Raw genomic sequence first — 17,735 nt, forward strand, 5'->3', positions numbered from 1 at the left:
GTGCCCCCCCCCCCCCCCCCGGTGGATGCAAGCTTCAGCTTAAATAGTAGGGGTATTTAAAATGAGATCTGTCAAAGTGATCAGTTTGTTGAAGTAGTCAGTCGGGAAATATGCCCTCTTTTTGCTTTTCAAAATATGGCAAACCTAGGTTAAAGTTTTGGATTAGCATCTGAGGCCGAGGTTTGAATCCCCAGTCTGCCATGGAAGCTTGCCGAGTGACCTTGGGCCAGCTACTTTCTCTCATCTTAACCTTAACAGGAAGACAAATCATTCTTCCCACAGAAGGACCTGTAGTGCTGACAAAAAGGCCTTTGGCAGGCTACCAACCCCCCCCCCTCAAACTAACCATTAAGGGCCCTGGAATCCTTACACTCTATCTATCTATTTATTTATTTGATTTTTATCCCGCCCTCCCGCCAAAGCGGCTCAGGGCGGCTTACAACATTAAAACCAATAAAACAGTACTTCTAATACAATCTATACACTACATTAAAATCGAAATTTACATACAGAATACCTCTTACCTAAACCATGTAGAAATTATTCTAGCCTTGTTTATTTCAAGTAGGAGAACCAAGCAGAAGTCATTGTGAGGAAAATTCAGGGTAAATGGACACAAAGTCTATGCTTCTTTTCCTCTCTTTGGCTAGTGATAGTGGCACTGCGCCCTCCCCCAGCTCTCCTTTACCAGCACCCTGAGCAGCCTGGGCCCCAGCGTGAGAAGGAAGTAAATCTAGCCTGTGCTGAAGAGACAATGGAAGAGTGTGTGGGAGGCAGCATGCCTCCTTTCTAAAGGGCTTTGTGGCTACACATGCAGCAGACTTGCAGGTTTATATTTGGGGAGCATCCCATTTTCTCCTAGGGTTGAGCAGAACCTCTTGTCTCCCAAAGCTTTTGGCCCCTTCCTGATGCTATATAAACATTATATGAACCATAAAGAGGAGATGGAGCGGGGAGTGTAAGCAGCTGCATTTCCTCTACATTGATGCCTGCACGTTATGGAAATGGGCACAGGGCATCTAAGGGAGAACAAATACAACAGATAGATGCTCAGCAACAAAAAAAAAAAAAAAAAAACAGCAGGGGGACGGGACACACCTGACAAACATGCCCCTAAAGTCACAGGCCAGTTCCACAATTCCACTGCATGCTGAAAACCATCATGCCTCTGTCAAGAAATACACACTACCTCGAGAGTCACCACTATTGGGCAGGAATGCAGCCAGGTACATCCTGTGCTTCACTTTTGGAGACAGAAACCATGTACAAGGGCTTCACTGCTTTGCAACAACTCTTCCAAACCCAGTATGGAATGAAGTGCCCCCCCCTCCACGAATGTGCATTTGAGCAAAGAGAGAAGGAGACGGAGAAAGCATGCAGGGGAAAACGCTCAGCTCCCTGCAGTGTGCAGTTGTCCAAACCTTGCCCTGTAGGATCACCAGGCTCTGGCGACACGTTCCTTCTGCACTCCTCTCTCCTCCAGCATTCCCTGGCCATTCATTGTTCCAGGGGGACAAGCCTGCCCGGGGCTCCGCAGCACAGAGCCCGTCTCCTCAATGGAGCCTCCCCAGCAAATGGGAGGGCTGTATGCAAAATGAGCCACGCCTGCCTTTCTTGCCGTGCAGGTAAGCGACAAGGAAGTGAGTCAGGGAAGCAGCAGGTGGACAGACAAGGGATAAAAATAGAGCGGGAGAGGAAGACCGAGACAGGCAAGCGAGAACAGGAAGATGTGTGCCTGGCTCCTTGCCGAGCCTGTTTCTCTTTGCGACTGACAGAGGGGAACAAAAGCTTGGAGCCCTCACTGCACGACCAAAGGAGCTTCTCTGCGCCTGCAAATCATTCAGCCCAACAGCCCAGTGCAATCCCACCACCTCATTCCCTCCCTTCTGGTGGGGTGGGAGAACAGGCTGCTGCACAGAGTGCAAGGACCAGACAAAGGACTAAGGAAGCCTTCCTGACTCACACCTGCCAGGGCAGGAGAGGCGATTGCTGATGGAATCCATTCACATCCACAGGTAAAGGTTCCCTTGCTCGAAAGCCAGTCGAATCCGACTCTAGGGTTGCGGTGCTCATCTCCGTTTCAAAGCCAAAGAGCCAGCGCTGTCCGAAGACGTTTCCGTGGTCATGTGGTCGGCATGACTAGACACCAAGGCGCACGGAACGCTGTTACCTTCCCACTGAAGTGGTACCTATTTATCTACTTGCAATTTCTTGCTTTCGAACGGCTAGGTTGGCAGGAGTCACATCCACAACACCACAGCAATTTTGCTTGGCCTGGGCCAGACCACCCCACGGCCAGCGAGATCTCCCCTCCCAAATGAGCTAGTAGATATCAACTCTCAGAGTCTAAGGTTGCCAACTTTAGGCTGGGGAATTCCTGAGATTTGGGGGCAGAGCTTGGAGTGGGTGGAGTTTGGGGGAGGGGAAGGAGACCAGCAGGGATGTGATGCCACAGAGTCTGCCCCCTGATGCTGCCATGTTCTCCAGGAGAACTGTTCTCCGTAGTCTGGAGAACTGTAGTAATTCCAGGAGAATTCCAGGTCCCAACTGGAGGGTGGCACCCTACTTCAGGCAGTGATCCTGCAACGAAAGACCAGAAGCCACAATAATGTCAGGGATTCCAGTGATTGGGGGGCGTGGGAGGTATGATGGTGGGATGAGGTATTATAAAAAAGGAGACAGAGATACAGTTATGCTCGGTCCCCTTCCCACCTTTGTCCTATCCCAAGAGATGTTGGTAGTGGGGCTAGGAAGGGTTACCGTTCTCCGACCCTGGTGTTGTGCAACGCCAGCTCTATTAACAATAAGACCTCAGCTCTGCAAGAGTATCTTGCAGCTCAAAATGTAGACCTGGCATGCGTGACTGAGACCTGGGTGAGGGAGGGCAAGATTGTCGTCTTTAACCAGCTGCCCCCCCCCCCGGCTTCTCAATCCTTCACCAGTCCTGGACAGATGGGCAGGGGGTGGCACTGCTCATCCGGGAGTCTTTCTCCTTCAGGGGTCTCCCCACACCAAATATTGCCGGCCTTGAATGTGTAGGCTTTGTGTGGAATGCTGAGGGGAGTTTGGCTATCTGGCTGGTATACCGTCTGCCCAACGCAGCAGAAGATACCCTGTCGGGCCTGCTGGAAGCTGTATCTGGCTGGGTGCTGGAGCACTCTAGGCTATTAGTCCTGGGGGACTTTAATGTTCATGCTGATTATGCAACCTCCTTGCAGGCCAGGGACCTAGAGTCATCCATGACAGTGCTGAGACTCTCCCAATCTGTATTGGCTCCAACACATCAAGTAGGCCACACGCTGGATCTTCTTTTTGTGGTGGGGATGGATGTGGAACTGATGGCCACAGAGGCAGTGCTGTAGTCAGACCACTTAGCTCTCAAGGTCTGGCTGAGCGCCCCAACTCCTCCCTTTTTGGAAGCGAGCTGATTTATGCTCGCCCGCAGAGACTAATGGATCCACTTAGCTTCCAGAATGCTCTGCGGGATCCGTTGCCCCCTGACAATTCATTGGATGAGCTGGTCAAGGACTGGCATCACCATCTCTCGGAAACTATGAACAAAATCACTCCTCGGCACCCTCTTTGCCCCCACACTAAACAAGCTCCATGGTATACTCCGGAGCTTAGGAGGATGAAATGGGAGCCAAGACAGTTAGAGCGAGGGTGGCAGCATACTTGTGATGAAGCTACAAGAACATCTTTTAGGTTGCTTTTGAAAACCTCTGAGATGGCAGTTAAGACTGCCAAGTAGGAATTTTACGCAGCCTCCATTGCGTCTGCTAACCTCTTGCCTAGCCCAATTGTTTAGGATAATTATGTCACTGACGTCCCTACCACAAGGGAATCAAAATTATTAGGAATTGGCTATCAGCTGTGAAGCATTTACAAGCTATTTTGTGGACAAAATCTTGTTGTTCCGCCATGACCTCCCTGCCACGGTTGAGATACTAAGTGTACTGGAAGCCCCTTGACCGTCTTCCAGTCCACCTTTGGACTGATTCAGCTAACTCTCCTGGGAAGAGGTTGACAATACCCTGGCCGCTGTGAAACCCACCACCTGTCTCCTGGATCCGTGTCCATCTTGGGTTGTTAAAGCCTGTGGAGAAGGAATTCAGGCTCCTCTGGGAGAGACTATCAACCTGCCCCTGTCTTCAGGGACATTCCCGGATTGCCTGAAGGAAGTGGTTGCGTGTCCGCTCTCGAAAAAACATTCCTTGAACCATATAGTCCTAGCCGGCTACCGCCTAGTATCGAACCTTCCGTTCCTGGGCAAGGTGGTTGAGAGAGTGGTAGCTGAGCACCTCCAGGTGTTCTTAGATGACTCCTCTATCCTGGACCCATTTCAATCCGGCTTCCACCCTGGCCATGGGATGGAGACTGCACTGGTAGCCCTTATGGATGACCTCCGGAGACATCTGGATCGAGGCGGGTTGGCACTGCTGTTACTACTGGATCTGACAGCAACATTCGACACAGTCAACCATGACCTTTAGATCCAACATCTCACTGACGCAGGGATTTGGTGAACAGCTTTACAATGGATATCCTCCTTTCTCCATGGTCAGGGACGGAGGGTGGCACTTGGGGAGAGGATGTGGCGTCCTGCAAGGGGGTAATTCTCTCCCTGATGTTATTTAACATCTACATGCACCCTCTCGCCCAGTTAATCCAGAGGTTTGGACAACATCCAGCTGTATCTGTTAATGGACAGCTAGCCGGAATCCGCCCTGGATAATCTGACCAGGGTGCTGGGGTCTGGGGTTGAATGGTTACAAGAGAGCCAGCTGAAACATAGCCAAGACGGCGGTCCTGTTCATGAGTCATGGGGGGATGAGTTTGGAAATTTGGTTCCCTACCCTTGGTGGGGCAACGTTGACACCAGCGCCAATGGTGAGGAGCTTGGGAATGACTCCAGACGCCTCCCTTTCTATGGAGGCCCAGGTCACTAATGTTGCCAGATCAGCCTTTTATCATCTTTGGCTGGACTCAGGCAATTGGTTCCCTACTGCTCCTCTCATGACTTGGCAACAGTGATCCATGAAACAGTCACTTCCTAGGGTTGCCAGCTCTGGGTTGGAGAACACCTGGAGACTTTGAGGGTAGATCCAGAAGAGTGCGGGGTTGGGGGAGGGGAGGGACCTCAGCATGGTACAATGCCATAGAGTTCACCCTTCAAAGCAGCCATTTTCACCAGGGGAGCTGATCTCTGACAGTTGGAGATCAGTTGTAAAAGCGGGAGACCTCCAGGCCCCACCTGGAGGCTGGCAACCCTATCACTTCCGGTTTTGATTACTGCAGCTTGCTTTAGGCAGGCCTACCCTCAAACTTGACCTGGAAGCTTCAGCTGGTGCAAAATGCAGTGGCGCGCCTGCTAACTGGGACGTCTATGCAGGTGCACATTCAGCTGGTGCTGTGCCAGGTGCACTGGTTGCCAGTTGATTACCAAGTCCGGTTTAAGGTTTTGGTATTAACCTGTAAGGCCTTATGTGGCCAGGGACCAGCATATCTGTGAGATCATCTCTCCCCACATGTGCACCAAAGAGCCTTGTGCTCTTCAGACCAATACCATTTCGCAACCCCCAGCCTGAAAGACATCTGATTTACCTCAACCAGGGCCAGAGCTTTTTTTAGCACTGGTCCCAGGCTGATGGAATATGCTCCTGACTGAGATCAGGGCCCTGCAGGACTTATCGGCGGACATCAAATAACATCAGCCTCCCCTGCTCAAGCACCCATGGCTTTACTTACATCTTGGTGTGCCTGGACTGAGTGATCTGTTTATGCAGATCACACCCCGCCCTCCCTGGCATAAGCCCAGCAGACACTGAAAGAAGAAGAAATTATTGCTATGCTGTCAGGAATTAGTTGACTAATTTTAATTGTTGAGCTAATGTTTTAATGAACTGTTTTATAATGAATGTATGATTTTGCTGTTGGAGTTTTGTTGTTAAGCCGCCCTGAGTCTGCTCACAGGGTAGGGCGGGATACATCTCAAAAATAAATAAATACATACAGCATTGTTGCCAGGCTGCCCTGGCATCCCTTTGCAGTTCCAGAATTTTTATGGCAATAGGAGGAAGAGCTCCCCATGCCCCCCTCAAAAAGGGGGATAAGACAATAATCACCCACCTGCGCCTCTGCATGGCAGTACTGCAAGGAGGGAGGGACAAGGAAGTTACTGCCTGTAACAAAAAAACCCTGACCTTCCCAAGGCACAGTATTCTGCAAATATCAGAGACCCCATGCCCTGACCTGGATAGCCCAGGCAAGCCTGATCTCATCAGATCTCAGAAGCTAAGTAGGGCCAACCATGGCAAGTACTTGGAATTGAGACCTCCAAGGAATATCAGGGCTAGGACGCAGAGGCGGGCAATAGCAAGCCACCTCTCTGAAATGTCCAAGCCCCACTAGCCGTTGCCAAAAGTCAACCATGACTTCCAGGCACACACACACACACTCTACTCAAACACACACAAAACTCTCAGACCCCCATTCACACACTACATTGTAAAAAACATATAATGTGAAAGAAATCAAATCTGTACATGAAGATGTGGTGTCATAGAGATTTAGAGATATGCTGATCTGAGGGCCGGGCCAGTCACAGCAGCTTGTCAAATGTACACAGTATCAAGCCTAGGTTTGTTGGCACATAATTAATTTTCAATTATTAAGATCACATTTGCCTCACTTTGCCAAAAAGTCAATCAAGCAGTGATCAGCAACAGTAAGTAAAGTTAAAACACTACAAAATTATATCATGATATTCCAGCAACAAAAAAACAAAACAAAAAATCCCTAGTGGACCAAAGTTACACATGAAAAGAAAGGAAGGGGAGGGGGATAGCAATTGAACCAAATCCTTGACCTGAGGAAACGAAAAGGTCTTTGGCAGGTATCTCAAGGCCAAACAAGGAAGGCACCAAATGAACATTGCAAGGAATACCATTGGCAGGATGTGGTGCCACAACTGAGGTGGCCTTAACCATCCATTGCCATTCACCTCGCCTCAAACAACAGGGGTGCCCAGCGGAAAACCCTATTGATCCTTCAGATTCCCTGGGAAGGCATGCTCATGTGCAGACCAGCCCACAGGGCACATGCAGAGCAGCAGCCTGCTGCTCTTAGATCGGGTTTCTGTTCCTCCCATGTGCTGATCTGTTCCTCCCTGCTGTGTCCCACTTCTTTCTAGAGTAGAAACTCCAGTGTCTGTCAAGGGTGACAACTTACCTGAGTGAGCAAAAGCATCTCCTTATGGGAGACGTGATCAGTAGGAAATGGAACTGCTGCCTTCCTCCCCGCCACCTCACAACTCCTCTGCCACAGCTGGCCTTTATCTGGGGCTCAGAATTAACATCTTACTGTTTGTCCCCAAACATGTTAAAACTGCAAGGGTCAGTTTCCAGTCAGTCAAGCTGAGTACGTTGGTGTGAGCATCTCTTTGGCCCGTCCCACACAACCCCCCACTCTCACAATAGCACAAGCTGTTGAGAGAAATCCCAAAACAGGTCCCGAACCTTTTGCATTTGGTGACTGAAGATTAAACCAACAGCAGTGGGAGCAGGGCCAGTTCCACGTTTTGGGGGGCCCTGGGCATACAATGGGCCAGTGGTGCAGGCAGCTGAGCATGGGTGCCCATGCTCAGCTGCCCGCACCACCTGCACACCCCTTCCCCAACAGCACTGGCTAGTACATGCAGCTGGGAGTGCTGCTGCCAACTGCCACCAGGAGCGCCACCACTGTGCACCACCCACTTGTCCTCTGTCAATGCAGTCAGGAGCACAGGTACAGAGGCAGGTGGCAGTGAAGGTGCGTGTGTGGGGATCAGTGGCCGTGGGCTCCACCAGAAGTTCGTGGCAGTGAAGGTGCGTGTGTGGGGATCGGTGGCCGCGGGCTCCACCAGAAGTCCTGGGCCCTGGCAGCTGCCCCGTCTTAGGGTGTGCTGACGGTGGCCCTGAGTGGGAGGATCTAGCACGTTGCTTTCAGACTGCAATGGGATGGTGTTGTGTTTCTCTTTAAACTTCCCTGGTCCACAGTTGTGGTGTGGAGTGGTTGTGGCAGACAGATTGATTCCCAATGCAAAAAGGAAGGACAACCAAGAACCTGGACTGATACAAGAAAGGCTGAGCAGAGCTCAGAGTGCATCCTTCAGCCATGGGGTGGCGTTGGGTGGGGGGAGGACCCAGCTTTACAACAGAAATCCTACCAGAACATACTGACAAATCAAACACTGGCTCAGTCACCAGTCCTGCCCCTTCTCCTAAGCTGCAGGTGGGCTGCCTAATTTTTCTTACCTTTCTGAAGTGCATGAGTGTTATCTGATCATTCACTGCCTTATTAATTTTTTGAAGGGGCATTTCTTTAGGGCTGGAGGAGGGAGAAAGAGAGATTTCATGATGGCATCACAGGGTTCAGTCAACCAGCACCATGCACTGCCAGCTTCCGCCCTGCTTTCAGGGCCATCTTTCCCCAGAGGTCTGCCCTGGAAAAAACAAGAGCCGTTTGGATTGGATGGAATGAGGGCCCTTCCAGAACAACCCTGCTGCTCTGTCTTTACTCTGACACAGGAAACACTGGTGCAATTTCCAGTTCTGCTGTCTGCAACTTCCGTTCCCTGCCTGTCTCTTTCTCTCAAGCTGTTTCCAGGCCAATGTTGCAAAATTAAGTTAAACCCAACAAGGTTGAAGGTTTCTCTATCGATGAGGCCATCACGATTTTGCAGAGCAAGGTCTCTTTCACTCGTACTGCTATAGCTGGCATCCCTCAGCCAAGAACACAATGCCTTGAGCCTCCTCAAATCCCAGAGACAGGGAAGGTAGATCAGCGAGGAAGGGAATGAGCAGAGTGTCATGGATTTCAAGGAACCAAAGGGCAGAAATCACCAGGTACAAAAAGCCTGCTTGCTGAAGCATGGCAGCCTCACAGCCCATCAAAATGTGGACTCTTCCAAACAGTCCCACATGGGTGCCAATAAATGGTCACTGCAAAACAAGGGAATAAGGCAAGGTACCGCCACAGCTTTCCCACAGCCTAAGGGGCACCCAAACATTAAGCATCTTCCTGGGTGTTCTTAAGCTAAATCTGCTACAGGAAGCCACAGTTCACATAAAGAAGGGAAGGGGGTTCCCCTCATTCATTCTGTAGTTTTTACCAAAACGGCACCCCTGTGTGTGGGAAAGAAAGATACAACTACCTCTGTCCTCCCTCACATGGGGCCAAAAAGGAATCCAGAGGCAGCCCTTTTGGTAACAAAAACAGCCCACAGGAAAATGAAAGGAATCCTTTCTCACCTGCAAGAACTTCCATTCCACTGATGGTTCCTGTAGCTGCTTTGAGTAAACCCCTCTTCCTCTCTTGAGGAAAACATTCACATGCCTGAGCATGGAGTTTTGGCCCTCAGAGAAGTGCCAGATCTTGCCCTAACTGATGCCCAAATGACAGGAGAAGCCTGCAGTGGCACAACCCACTGCGAACTCTGGCTCTGAAGTAGGACAGCAGGCAAACCAAGGAGGAAACTCTCAGTTTGCTGATCACAAGCCGCAGCGGCTGAGTCATTCATAACAGTTCCAGGCAGCACAACACAGAGGTGGAAGGGCGTGATCTTATCGGGGAGGAACTGCTAAAAATAGCCCTTGGGTTGGCCTAGAAGTACCACCACCACGCTGGGGAGGGGGAGAGGTCACACGGTCACAGGAGCAGGGCCACGCTCCAGCAAAAGGAAATTCAAGTTCCTGTGGGAACCTGCAAGGAGTGGAGAAAACTGTCAGCATGGCACCTTTGGGGAGATTCTAGTAAAACCTACCCTTTTAGGGGCGCAAGCAGTGCATTGCGATGTGCTCTCCCTCACTGCAGGACCAGAGGCCTCAGAGCAGCACCCCGGAAATCCTTCTGTGCCTCACCACAAGGCTGCCAATGTGTCCCAAGTGTGTCCCCAGTTCTAGGCCTTCTTCCCTGCCTCAGGGGCCTTACCGGATGTGACAAATACTCACAAAGTGTGCCCTTACCCCTGTCCGGCGAGACAAATCTGAGAAAATTGTGTTTCATTACTTTCATTCCCTTCCAGCCCAAACAGCTACCACTTCAGGGGGGAACCTCCATGCTGCCAATGTGCTCAGCCCGCTTGACTCCATGAACAACCGGGATTCATGCTAGGTCTCTCTCAGTGTGCCTGGCACAGGCTGAGTGGCACAAGGAGGAGAAAGTGCCCCTGATGGGGCCCCTCCAAAGCAGGTTCCACATCCTCTTCTCACTGCCACAGCCCTGACCAGACAAAAGGATGCAAACCTGTTGCAGAGACTCCCCACCAGGGCACCTTCTCTTCCTTCAGAATCTGCTGAACTGTGCCAAGAGTGATCCAGCAGGAACCCTGGCAACTCACGGAGGCAACTGGGCTAAACACATTGGCAGCTGTGTGTGTGTGGGTGGTGGTGGGGGTGTCTTTTCTGATGCAGCAGCAGCTTATGCTAAAAAAGCATGTAAAGCAAAGAAATGCTATTCCTTGGAACCTGGATGGATCACAGATCTCGACCTCTGAAATGCTCCAGTAAGAGTACACATAGAAAATGTCACATGTGGTTAGGCCCTGTAGCTTTACAAATTGCTCGGGAATGTCATCTCATGACTTCAGTAGCAGGTACTATATTTTCAATTGGGTGTCGGTGTTTTGGAAGCAATACCACAAAAGAGACGTGACTTCCAAACATGGAAAATATGCTTTCTGGGCTGTGGAGGGTCTGTAAGGAGTTATTTGAAGAGAAGAAGAAGAGAAGAGATTGGATTTATACCCCGCCCTTCACTACCCAAAGGTGTCTCAGAGCGGCTTACAAACTCCTTCCCCTCCCCACAACAGACACCCTGTGAGGTGGGTGGGGCTGAGAGAACTCTGACACAAACTGCTCTTTTTCAAAGACAGCTGTGCCAGAGCTTGTGACTGACCCAAGGTCACATCAGCCGGTGCAAGTGGAGGAGTGGGGGAATCAAACCCGGTTCTCCCAGATTAGAGTCCGTGCACTTAACCACTACACCAAACTGGCTTTGGAGGCACATACCACTAGATCACTACCGAAGTGCGTCCCTCATCCATCTTGCCTGCCATCCTGTTTTGAATCTCCCATTCATTCAACATACAACACATTTATTCAGAGAGGAAGAGGCAGCAATTTCTACTTCCTTGCTGGGTTGCTGATTCCCTTTGAAGCCCTAGGCTTTCTGCTCCAACGCCTTCTCTGAACAGAGATAATCTTTCTTTTGATGATGGCACAGTGCCTCCCCCTCCTCCATCTGTATTCCATCCTACCCACACCTAAACCAGACAGGGTGATGTATTCTGATCATGACACACAATTGGTCATTTTAGTCGGGTGCCTGAGATGGCCAAAATCCTGTTTCTCAAGATGCTCACCTCCCTCCAAACCCCTCTTGGATCTCATCTCCTGCAAAACTGTTTTCATTTTATAGATTTTGGTAAGAAGTAAGGGCGAGGGGGGGGGGAGAACCAGGAACAGTCACGTTCCAAGTGTTTGCTATTCAGTGGTGACATCAAGAGCTCTCAGCCTATCCTGATGGCTGCCTTTATTCGTCTGTAACAGAACAAACAATCTATTGGTTCAGTTCTACTCTGAAATTTCCTTGCCAGTCAAAAACACCTGTGTCATTGAGATGACCTCAGAGCTGTGAATTCCAGTTCCATGACAACATCCTAACACAGCAAGGTTTGCTGCCCTGTGGTCACTGCATCCCAACAAGACATAAAGAAGGAAGGAGCCAGGCACCAGAGCAAGCAATGCAGGAAGACTGCTTAGCTGGCCAAAAGGAAATTCTACCCCAACTTCAAACATGGCCTGATGTACCCGCAAACCCCTCCCCAAAAAGGTTTCCTAGGAGACTATATTTGACGCAGCCCCAGTTCTCCCCCCCCCCACACACTGTTGAGACAGCCCCAGATGCCTTGCCATACAGCGAGCAAAGAACTGTCATATGTACGGGGGAGGGCAGAATTGCCCCACCCAGTGCAGCAGGGCCAAGACAGAGGCTTCCAAAAGAAACCACAAAATACGTTTCATAACATTTGCCCAACTCTTTTGAAGCCGGGGGGGGGGGGTGTCCTTTGGTTTTCATTTGCCACTGAACCTGTTGCTCTACCCAGCACAAGAAAACGAGGCATACACTCTTGGTAGGAACAGCCCACCCTCATGAGCGCCTAGCCAACAGAAGGAAGAGCCGAACTACTTGCGAAGGGGAGGCAGAGACCCAGGAGAGCAGCTGCCACTCAGAGCAAGCAATGCTCCCTGGATGGATCAGTGATCTGACTCTGTGTAAGGCACCTTCACCTCTTCATGCTGTCATGATCTGCCAAACTCCCCTGTTAGGCTCCATGGCGGTCAAGGATATGATCTACAACTTATTCAGTTCTTTACATATATTCAGTCTTCTCTGAGTTCAAGGCAGTGTGCTGCTATCAAGAGTTTGGGGAAGAGGTCAGGCCATTGTAGGCTTAAGCCGCTTGAACACAAACTCACCAATACATTTAAATAAACGTGATGGGGATTTCTACCCCCAGCTCACATGCAACAAGCTCAGGTCCCTGGCAGTGATCGGCCCCCATTCCTTGCTAATCTCTCCATGGATATGCCTCGGGAAACTAGAGAGAACTGGGTGGAGTAAGCAAGGGGATGGGCTGGCATCTCCCCATACTCCCCCATTCAAGAAATAACAATGTGGATCTGAGTTTCTGAGAGTACAGGGAAGCTGTGCTCACCGATGGCCCCTTGCATAGCAGCCAAGTGACTAATAAGCCCTATTTATCGCCAGCCTTGCTCCCTCCATCTGCATAATAAACAGCTTCCTACAAGCCTTCCAACAACACAATGAAGCCCATTACGGAAAGGCCTGCGGCTCCCTCTAATTGCTGCACGCCACGGCAAACCTTCAGAGTAGGCGCACTGCCTCTTCAGCCTCATTATTGCAAGCCACGGGAGGGAGAGGTAAGCCTTCTCACTCTGCACCAGGGTCAGATCCTGCTGCAGCTGGGAACGGCTCTAAACTTGGGGTGGATCACCAATGCAGTTTTCTCTGGCTTCTTGGTTTCCCTGCCTGCAAGTCAGCTCAACCCGCCTCCCCATCAGGAAGCTGAATGCGGTGGGTGTGCTTTACGCTTGGCAGGAGGTGGTTACAACACAATGTCGCACTAAACCCCAGCGTTGTTAAGAGTTCAGAGCTAAGACCAAGTAAGAAGCTTTTGTTTCCATCCAATGAAAACAGGGACCTGGAGTCTCTGCATCCCTCCAAACAGCACTCTGCTGCAACTTATGAGATCCCCAACATGGCAGAACAATAGTGGGGAAAGGGAGGCCCAACCACAGCCTTAAACAAAGCATGGGAAAGCAACACCTCCACAGAACCAGCCATCAGCTTTGCGTGTTTGACTTCTAAAAGGGCTTTATTTGCTTAAATTGGGGATGCTCATTGGCCCACCTGTTGGCTCTTCAGGATCTTGCTTTCTACATCTTCTCATGGTAGCAACAGGAAGGCTTAAAAGCTGCATAACATGAAAACAACATTCTCCCGCTTCAGAAGCCAAAGTTTTGGGGAAACACTCACAGTTCTATGGACTTCCACTTTTGCTCTGCGAACCAGATGCAGAGCTGGTTACACGTGGGGTGGATTCAGAGGTTAGGGTGGGTTACAACAGATTTCTAAGAGATGCCCGGAAACACGGAATAGCCTTTGCTTCCTTCAACCGAAAGACGCACTGACTTTTACAACAATTTGGAGCATGCCAGGTTGGGCTTTGAGTTCAAGGGGGCTGCACTCTGGCTACAGGGCTCTGTTACATCTATCACAGAAGCAGGGCTGCTGCCACCTAGAATGCAGAGCTCTGGCCCCAGAGAAGACGAGCAGGCAGGCCCAGGGCCAACAGTATCATCTTAAGTAATGACACTGCCACACACGGTGATGGATGCTCCACATATTCAACTGGGCCAGGAAATGCGCAGGGATGATGAGAAATATGCTGAGCTGGGCCTGGCTCTTTGGCAGTGCTGCTAAGCTGGTCAGCAGCTAGCATCCATGTGACTGGCCAGTCTCCTAAGTATATATTCATCAGCTACCTGTGCCAACCTTGGAAGAGAGAGGAGGGTTTGAGCTCCAGAATACTGTGCTGACTGCACCAGATGTAATTGTCCCTGCAGCCTGCTCCCCTGCCCAGCTGCCTTTCACCGGGCCTCTAACTGAGACACCTCTAATTGGGTTACCATTTTCCATTGCAAAATCAAGACCCACGTTAAAGGGGGGGGGATCTTCTTCAGAGCAAGGACACAACCTTGGCGCCCCAGGCTCATTAAGTGCAGGAAATGGGGCTATTGCCAGCTATTATTAGCCCACCTCCCAATTCCCCAGGCAACTGCTCAGAAAGGAGGGGAGCCCAGTTTCACATAGTCTTTGTGCATTTCCTTGTCCTTCTCGTAAAACACGCCTGCCTCTCCGGAGTATCTGCACGGGAAGAGTGCGGGATTTATTTCAGCTCAGGGGGAAAGGCGGGTGGCTCGAGGGGGCCAGCCCACTCTGCCTGGTTTCCTTCACTTCTATTGGAACTTTAGCACATCAACAAGGCTAAGACGACTGTTATATTACCAGAGAAGTTTGGAATACCATGCTAGAAAAGTCCCCAAATCTTTCATTGGGGCTACAATCATACGCACAATTAGACCCAACATAGGCGCGAATGTCGGGCAGATTTAAAGGGAGCGATCAGACAACAACATCTGGGAAGCGCCCCACAGCAGTCAGCAAAATGTTCTGCTCCACCGCAGAAGCAGAGTTAAAAGACACCAGGGAAAATCTGGTAGCAAACGGGTTGCAACGGGCCATGGATGGACTTTCCCCTGTCTGATCGCTCCAGTGCTCTCTCATGCCATTGGGCCGTCCCGACACCGTGCCGTTGTTTCCCCCTCCCCTTCGCAGTATGCACACCATCGCAAACCCCATAGGGAGACCTCGGTGCAGAGGTGTGATTAATCAATTCCTCCTTTAAGCGCACGGGAAACAAACAGCACACACACACACCGACTCACCTGCAGTTGCGTCTGATCACACACTGACGGGCTGTGCCCGCAGCTTCAAAGGGAGGTGTGATCTCATAACTGTGGGTCAAATTCCTCCAGAGGAAATAGCCTCGCTCCCCCCCCCGTTTGTGTGTGTGTGTGTGTGTGTGTGTGTGACCGCACCCTAAGGAAGCCATACGGCATTATACAAACAAGTTGCATCTGCTTCTACTGACTTAATCCACAGGTTTTCTTTTAACAGCTTTTAAGTGAAGAATCTGATTTTGAACATACCCTGTGGAAAAACAGGAAGAATAAAATCCACACAGAAGAGTATCACACTGTCGGGCTCTCCCTTGGCCTTTGGGACTGCGCCCCCAGTGGCCGTAGTGCTGGGGCCGTCGGCCTAATTCCGGAAGGGGCGGTGGCCCTCGGAGTGGCAGGATTCAAAAAGGGAGAGGGAGTGAGGGGCCTCAGATAGGCAGGGGACAGGGTTACAATCACCCTCAGTGTCCCTCTGCCAGCACGCTGCGGGCGTCCGGTTTCTCTCTCTCTCGTCTCTATCTCAAGCACGTCCCACTTCGTTCCACAGCGCACTCCTCCTCCCCGGCCCCTTCTCCACCCTGCTCCCAGAACCGCCCAGCCACACTCCCGCTTGAGCCACGCCCTCCTTTATCAATCAGGACGCCGGTGGGGTATCTCCAGAGCGAAGGCTAGTACGCCGGTGGCGGTCCTGACGGCCTCTGGGCCGCGCCGCCAGCGTCGATCTGCGGCGGCGCTTGCTGTTCTGCGGTCGTTCTTGGTCCATCGGATCTGTAGCCGCCGCCCCTTTCCTCCTCTGCGGGGTGTCTCTGCGGACCCCGGTCCTGTCTCCGGGCTCGACTGACACCGCTCATCGGAGAAGGGGTCCCTGCTCTCGACTCACTCTCTGGACCGTCAGCCTGCGCCTCGCCTGGTGAGTCCCACCTAGGGCACCTTGCGGGGTCTGTTGGGGTACCTGGGGCTCGCTCGGCCCGTCCGGCAACCTTCGGAGCGGGACACACACTTAAGAACTGTAAAAAGAAAACACCCTTAACACTACTGTCCAATACCAGAGTTCACTGGCTCATTTGAAGAAGGAAATCTGAGTGGTGTAGTGGTTAGAGCATCTGGTTCGAATCCCTGGTCTGTCAATAGAAGCTTGCTGGGTGACCCTTGGCCAGTCAATGTCTCTCAGACTAGCCTACATCACAGGGTTGTGAGGATGAAATGGATGAGAACAATGTAAGCTACTTTGGGGGCCCACTGAAGAGAAAGGAAAGGTGCAAATGAAGTAAATAAATAAGTACCCAGGAGTGCCTCTTCAGTGCTCTTGCTGAAACTGGGGGCACTTAGCTGGACAATCTTCATATTCCAGAAGTGGAAAGCAAAAAGTGTGTTGGGGGGAGGGACATTCTATAAATTGCTATTGCTCTTGTCCAGCCTTCCCAAAATCAGCAAGAGCTTACATGGGACAGCACAGGCCCTGGCTTCTGGCAGAGGAGGCATTCTGTGTAACATGAAAGTGTGCCAGCTTCTAAAGAGACAGATGCTAGCCCACAAGACAATAATTGGATGCTCACTTAAAACAGGCATAGTGTAGAGGTAAAGCAAGTAAGTTGGGAAGACCCCAAATCTCAGCTCAGTCTGTAATCCATGCAGTGGTGTCATGCAAGCCTCAGCCTAATTGGGAGGGGAAGGGTTATAACACAGCACAAACTTCCACAGCATTACTGAGATGGTTCAGATACATTTGAAAAGTGCTCTCTGCATATTACTTAGGGGACAAGTTTGCCTAAGTCAACTTCAAAGTGGCATTTTGTGATGACCCCGTTTCATAGCCTAGCTTTGTGTGGAAAAACAAGCAAATGTGGCACTGGAAAACTAGCGCTCCATTTGGCTCAATTCCCAGCCCAGCCTCAAAGCTCATTGGGTGGCCCCCTTGGGTAGGTTAAGTTGTACACGCACTCTCGCTAAGGCTAACCTAATTTCCCGCGGCTGTTGAGAGGCTAAATCACTGTTCCGAGCTCCTGGGAGAAAGGGCAGGACATAAGATGGAGAAGAGGCTCATCACTTCCTCCTATCAACTGAGCCCAAATAAGTTTAGCGCGGCTGCTGCCAGAGGGCCTCGCTTTGCTACAGAAGCGCTCTCCAGGGTGCTGGGAACAGCCTCTCCTCGCTCTGCGTAGCCAAAGAGAAGGAAGAGCCTGTCCAGGCGATCCATTCAGTCTCTTTCAAAGACTACACTGAGCACTCATCTGCCGTGCCACTCCAGCAGCAGCGCTCAGTCGCTACTCTGCCTCCCATTCACAAAAGAGCTACAGGCCAGGTGCTCCGGGAATATTCTTGGCACGCCTCCCTTTAGGCCTGGAAGAAGCAAGGTGAAGCAGGGCAGCAGAGTCTCATCACCAGGACTCCCTGCTCCGAAAAAGCCTGGTTAACCCCAAAGCCTCTGGAGTGGAAGCAAAAATGCTCTGACTTGTGGCGCCCAGGCAGATGGCAATTGCAGGCAACCGGGCTTCTGCTGGAGACTGCAGTGGTGACTCATCGCCAGGCAATACACTGAGGGACGTGCAGCTGCAGAATCCTCAGCCCCATGAGAGCCTCCAATTCACTTCTTGGGCCATGAGAGGCTCCTCAGAGCAGCTATCTAATGAGGGCAACCTAAAATATGTT

At 51.0% G+C, this 17,735-nt stretch overlaps 1 protein-coding gene across 1 annotated transcript in view; it reads right to left on the minus strand.

Annotated features, from left to right (window-relative positions):
* The window catches only part of LOC107108497 (diacylglycerol kinase delta-like), a 44,116-nt gene extending 35,752 nt beyond the window's left edge, over positions 1-8,364 (minus strand). The window contains exon 1 of the mRNA XM_015408934.1: positions 8,295-8,364. Coding sequence (XP_015264420.1) covers positions 8,295-8,357 — 63 coding nt within the window. The 5' untranslated portion in view covers positions 8,358-8,364. The remainder of the gene's footprint in view (positions 1-8,294) is intronic.
* Positions 8,365-17,735: the final 9,371 nt, after the last annotated feature.

This window comes from Gekko japonicus, unplaced genomic scaffold (genome assembly GCF_001447785.1).
Source record: "Gekko japonicus isolate JY-2015 unplaced genomic scaffold, Gekko_japonicus_V1.1 scaffold19, whole genome shotgun sequence".
Taxonomy (NCBI): Eukaryota; Metazoa; Chordata; class Lepidosauria; order Squamata; family Gekkonidae; genus Gekko; species Gekko japonicus.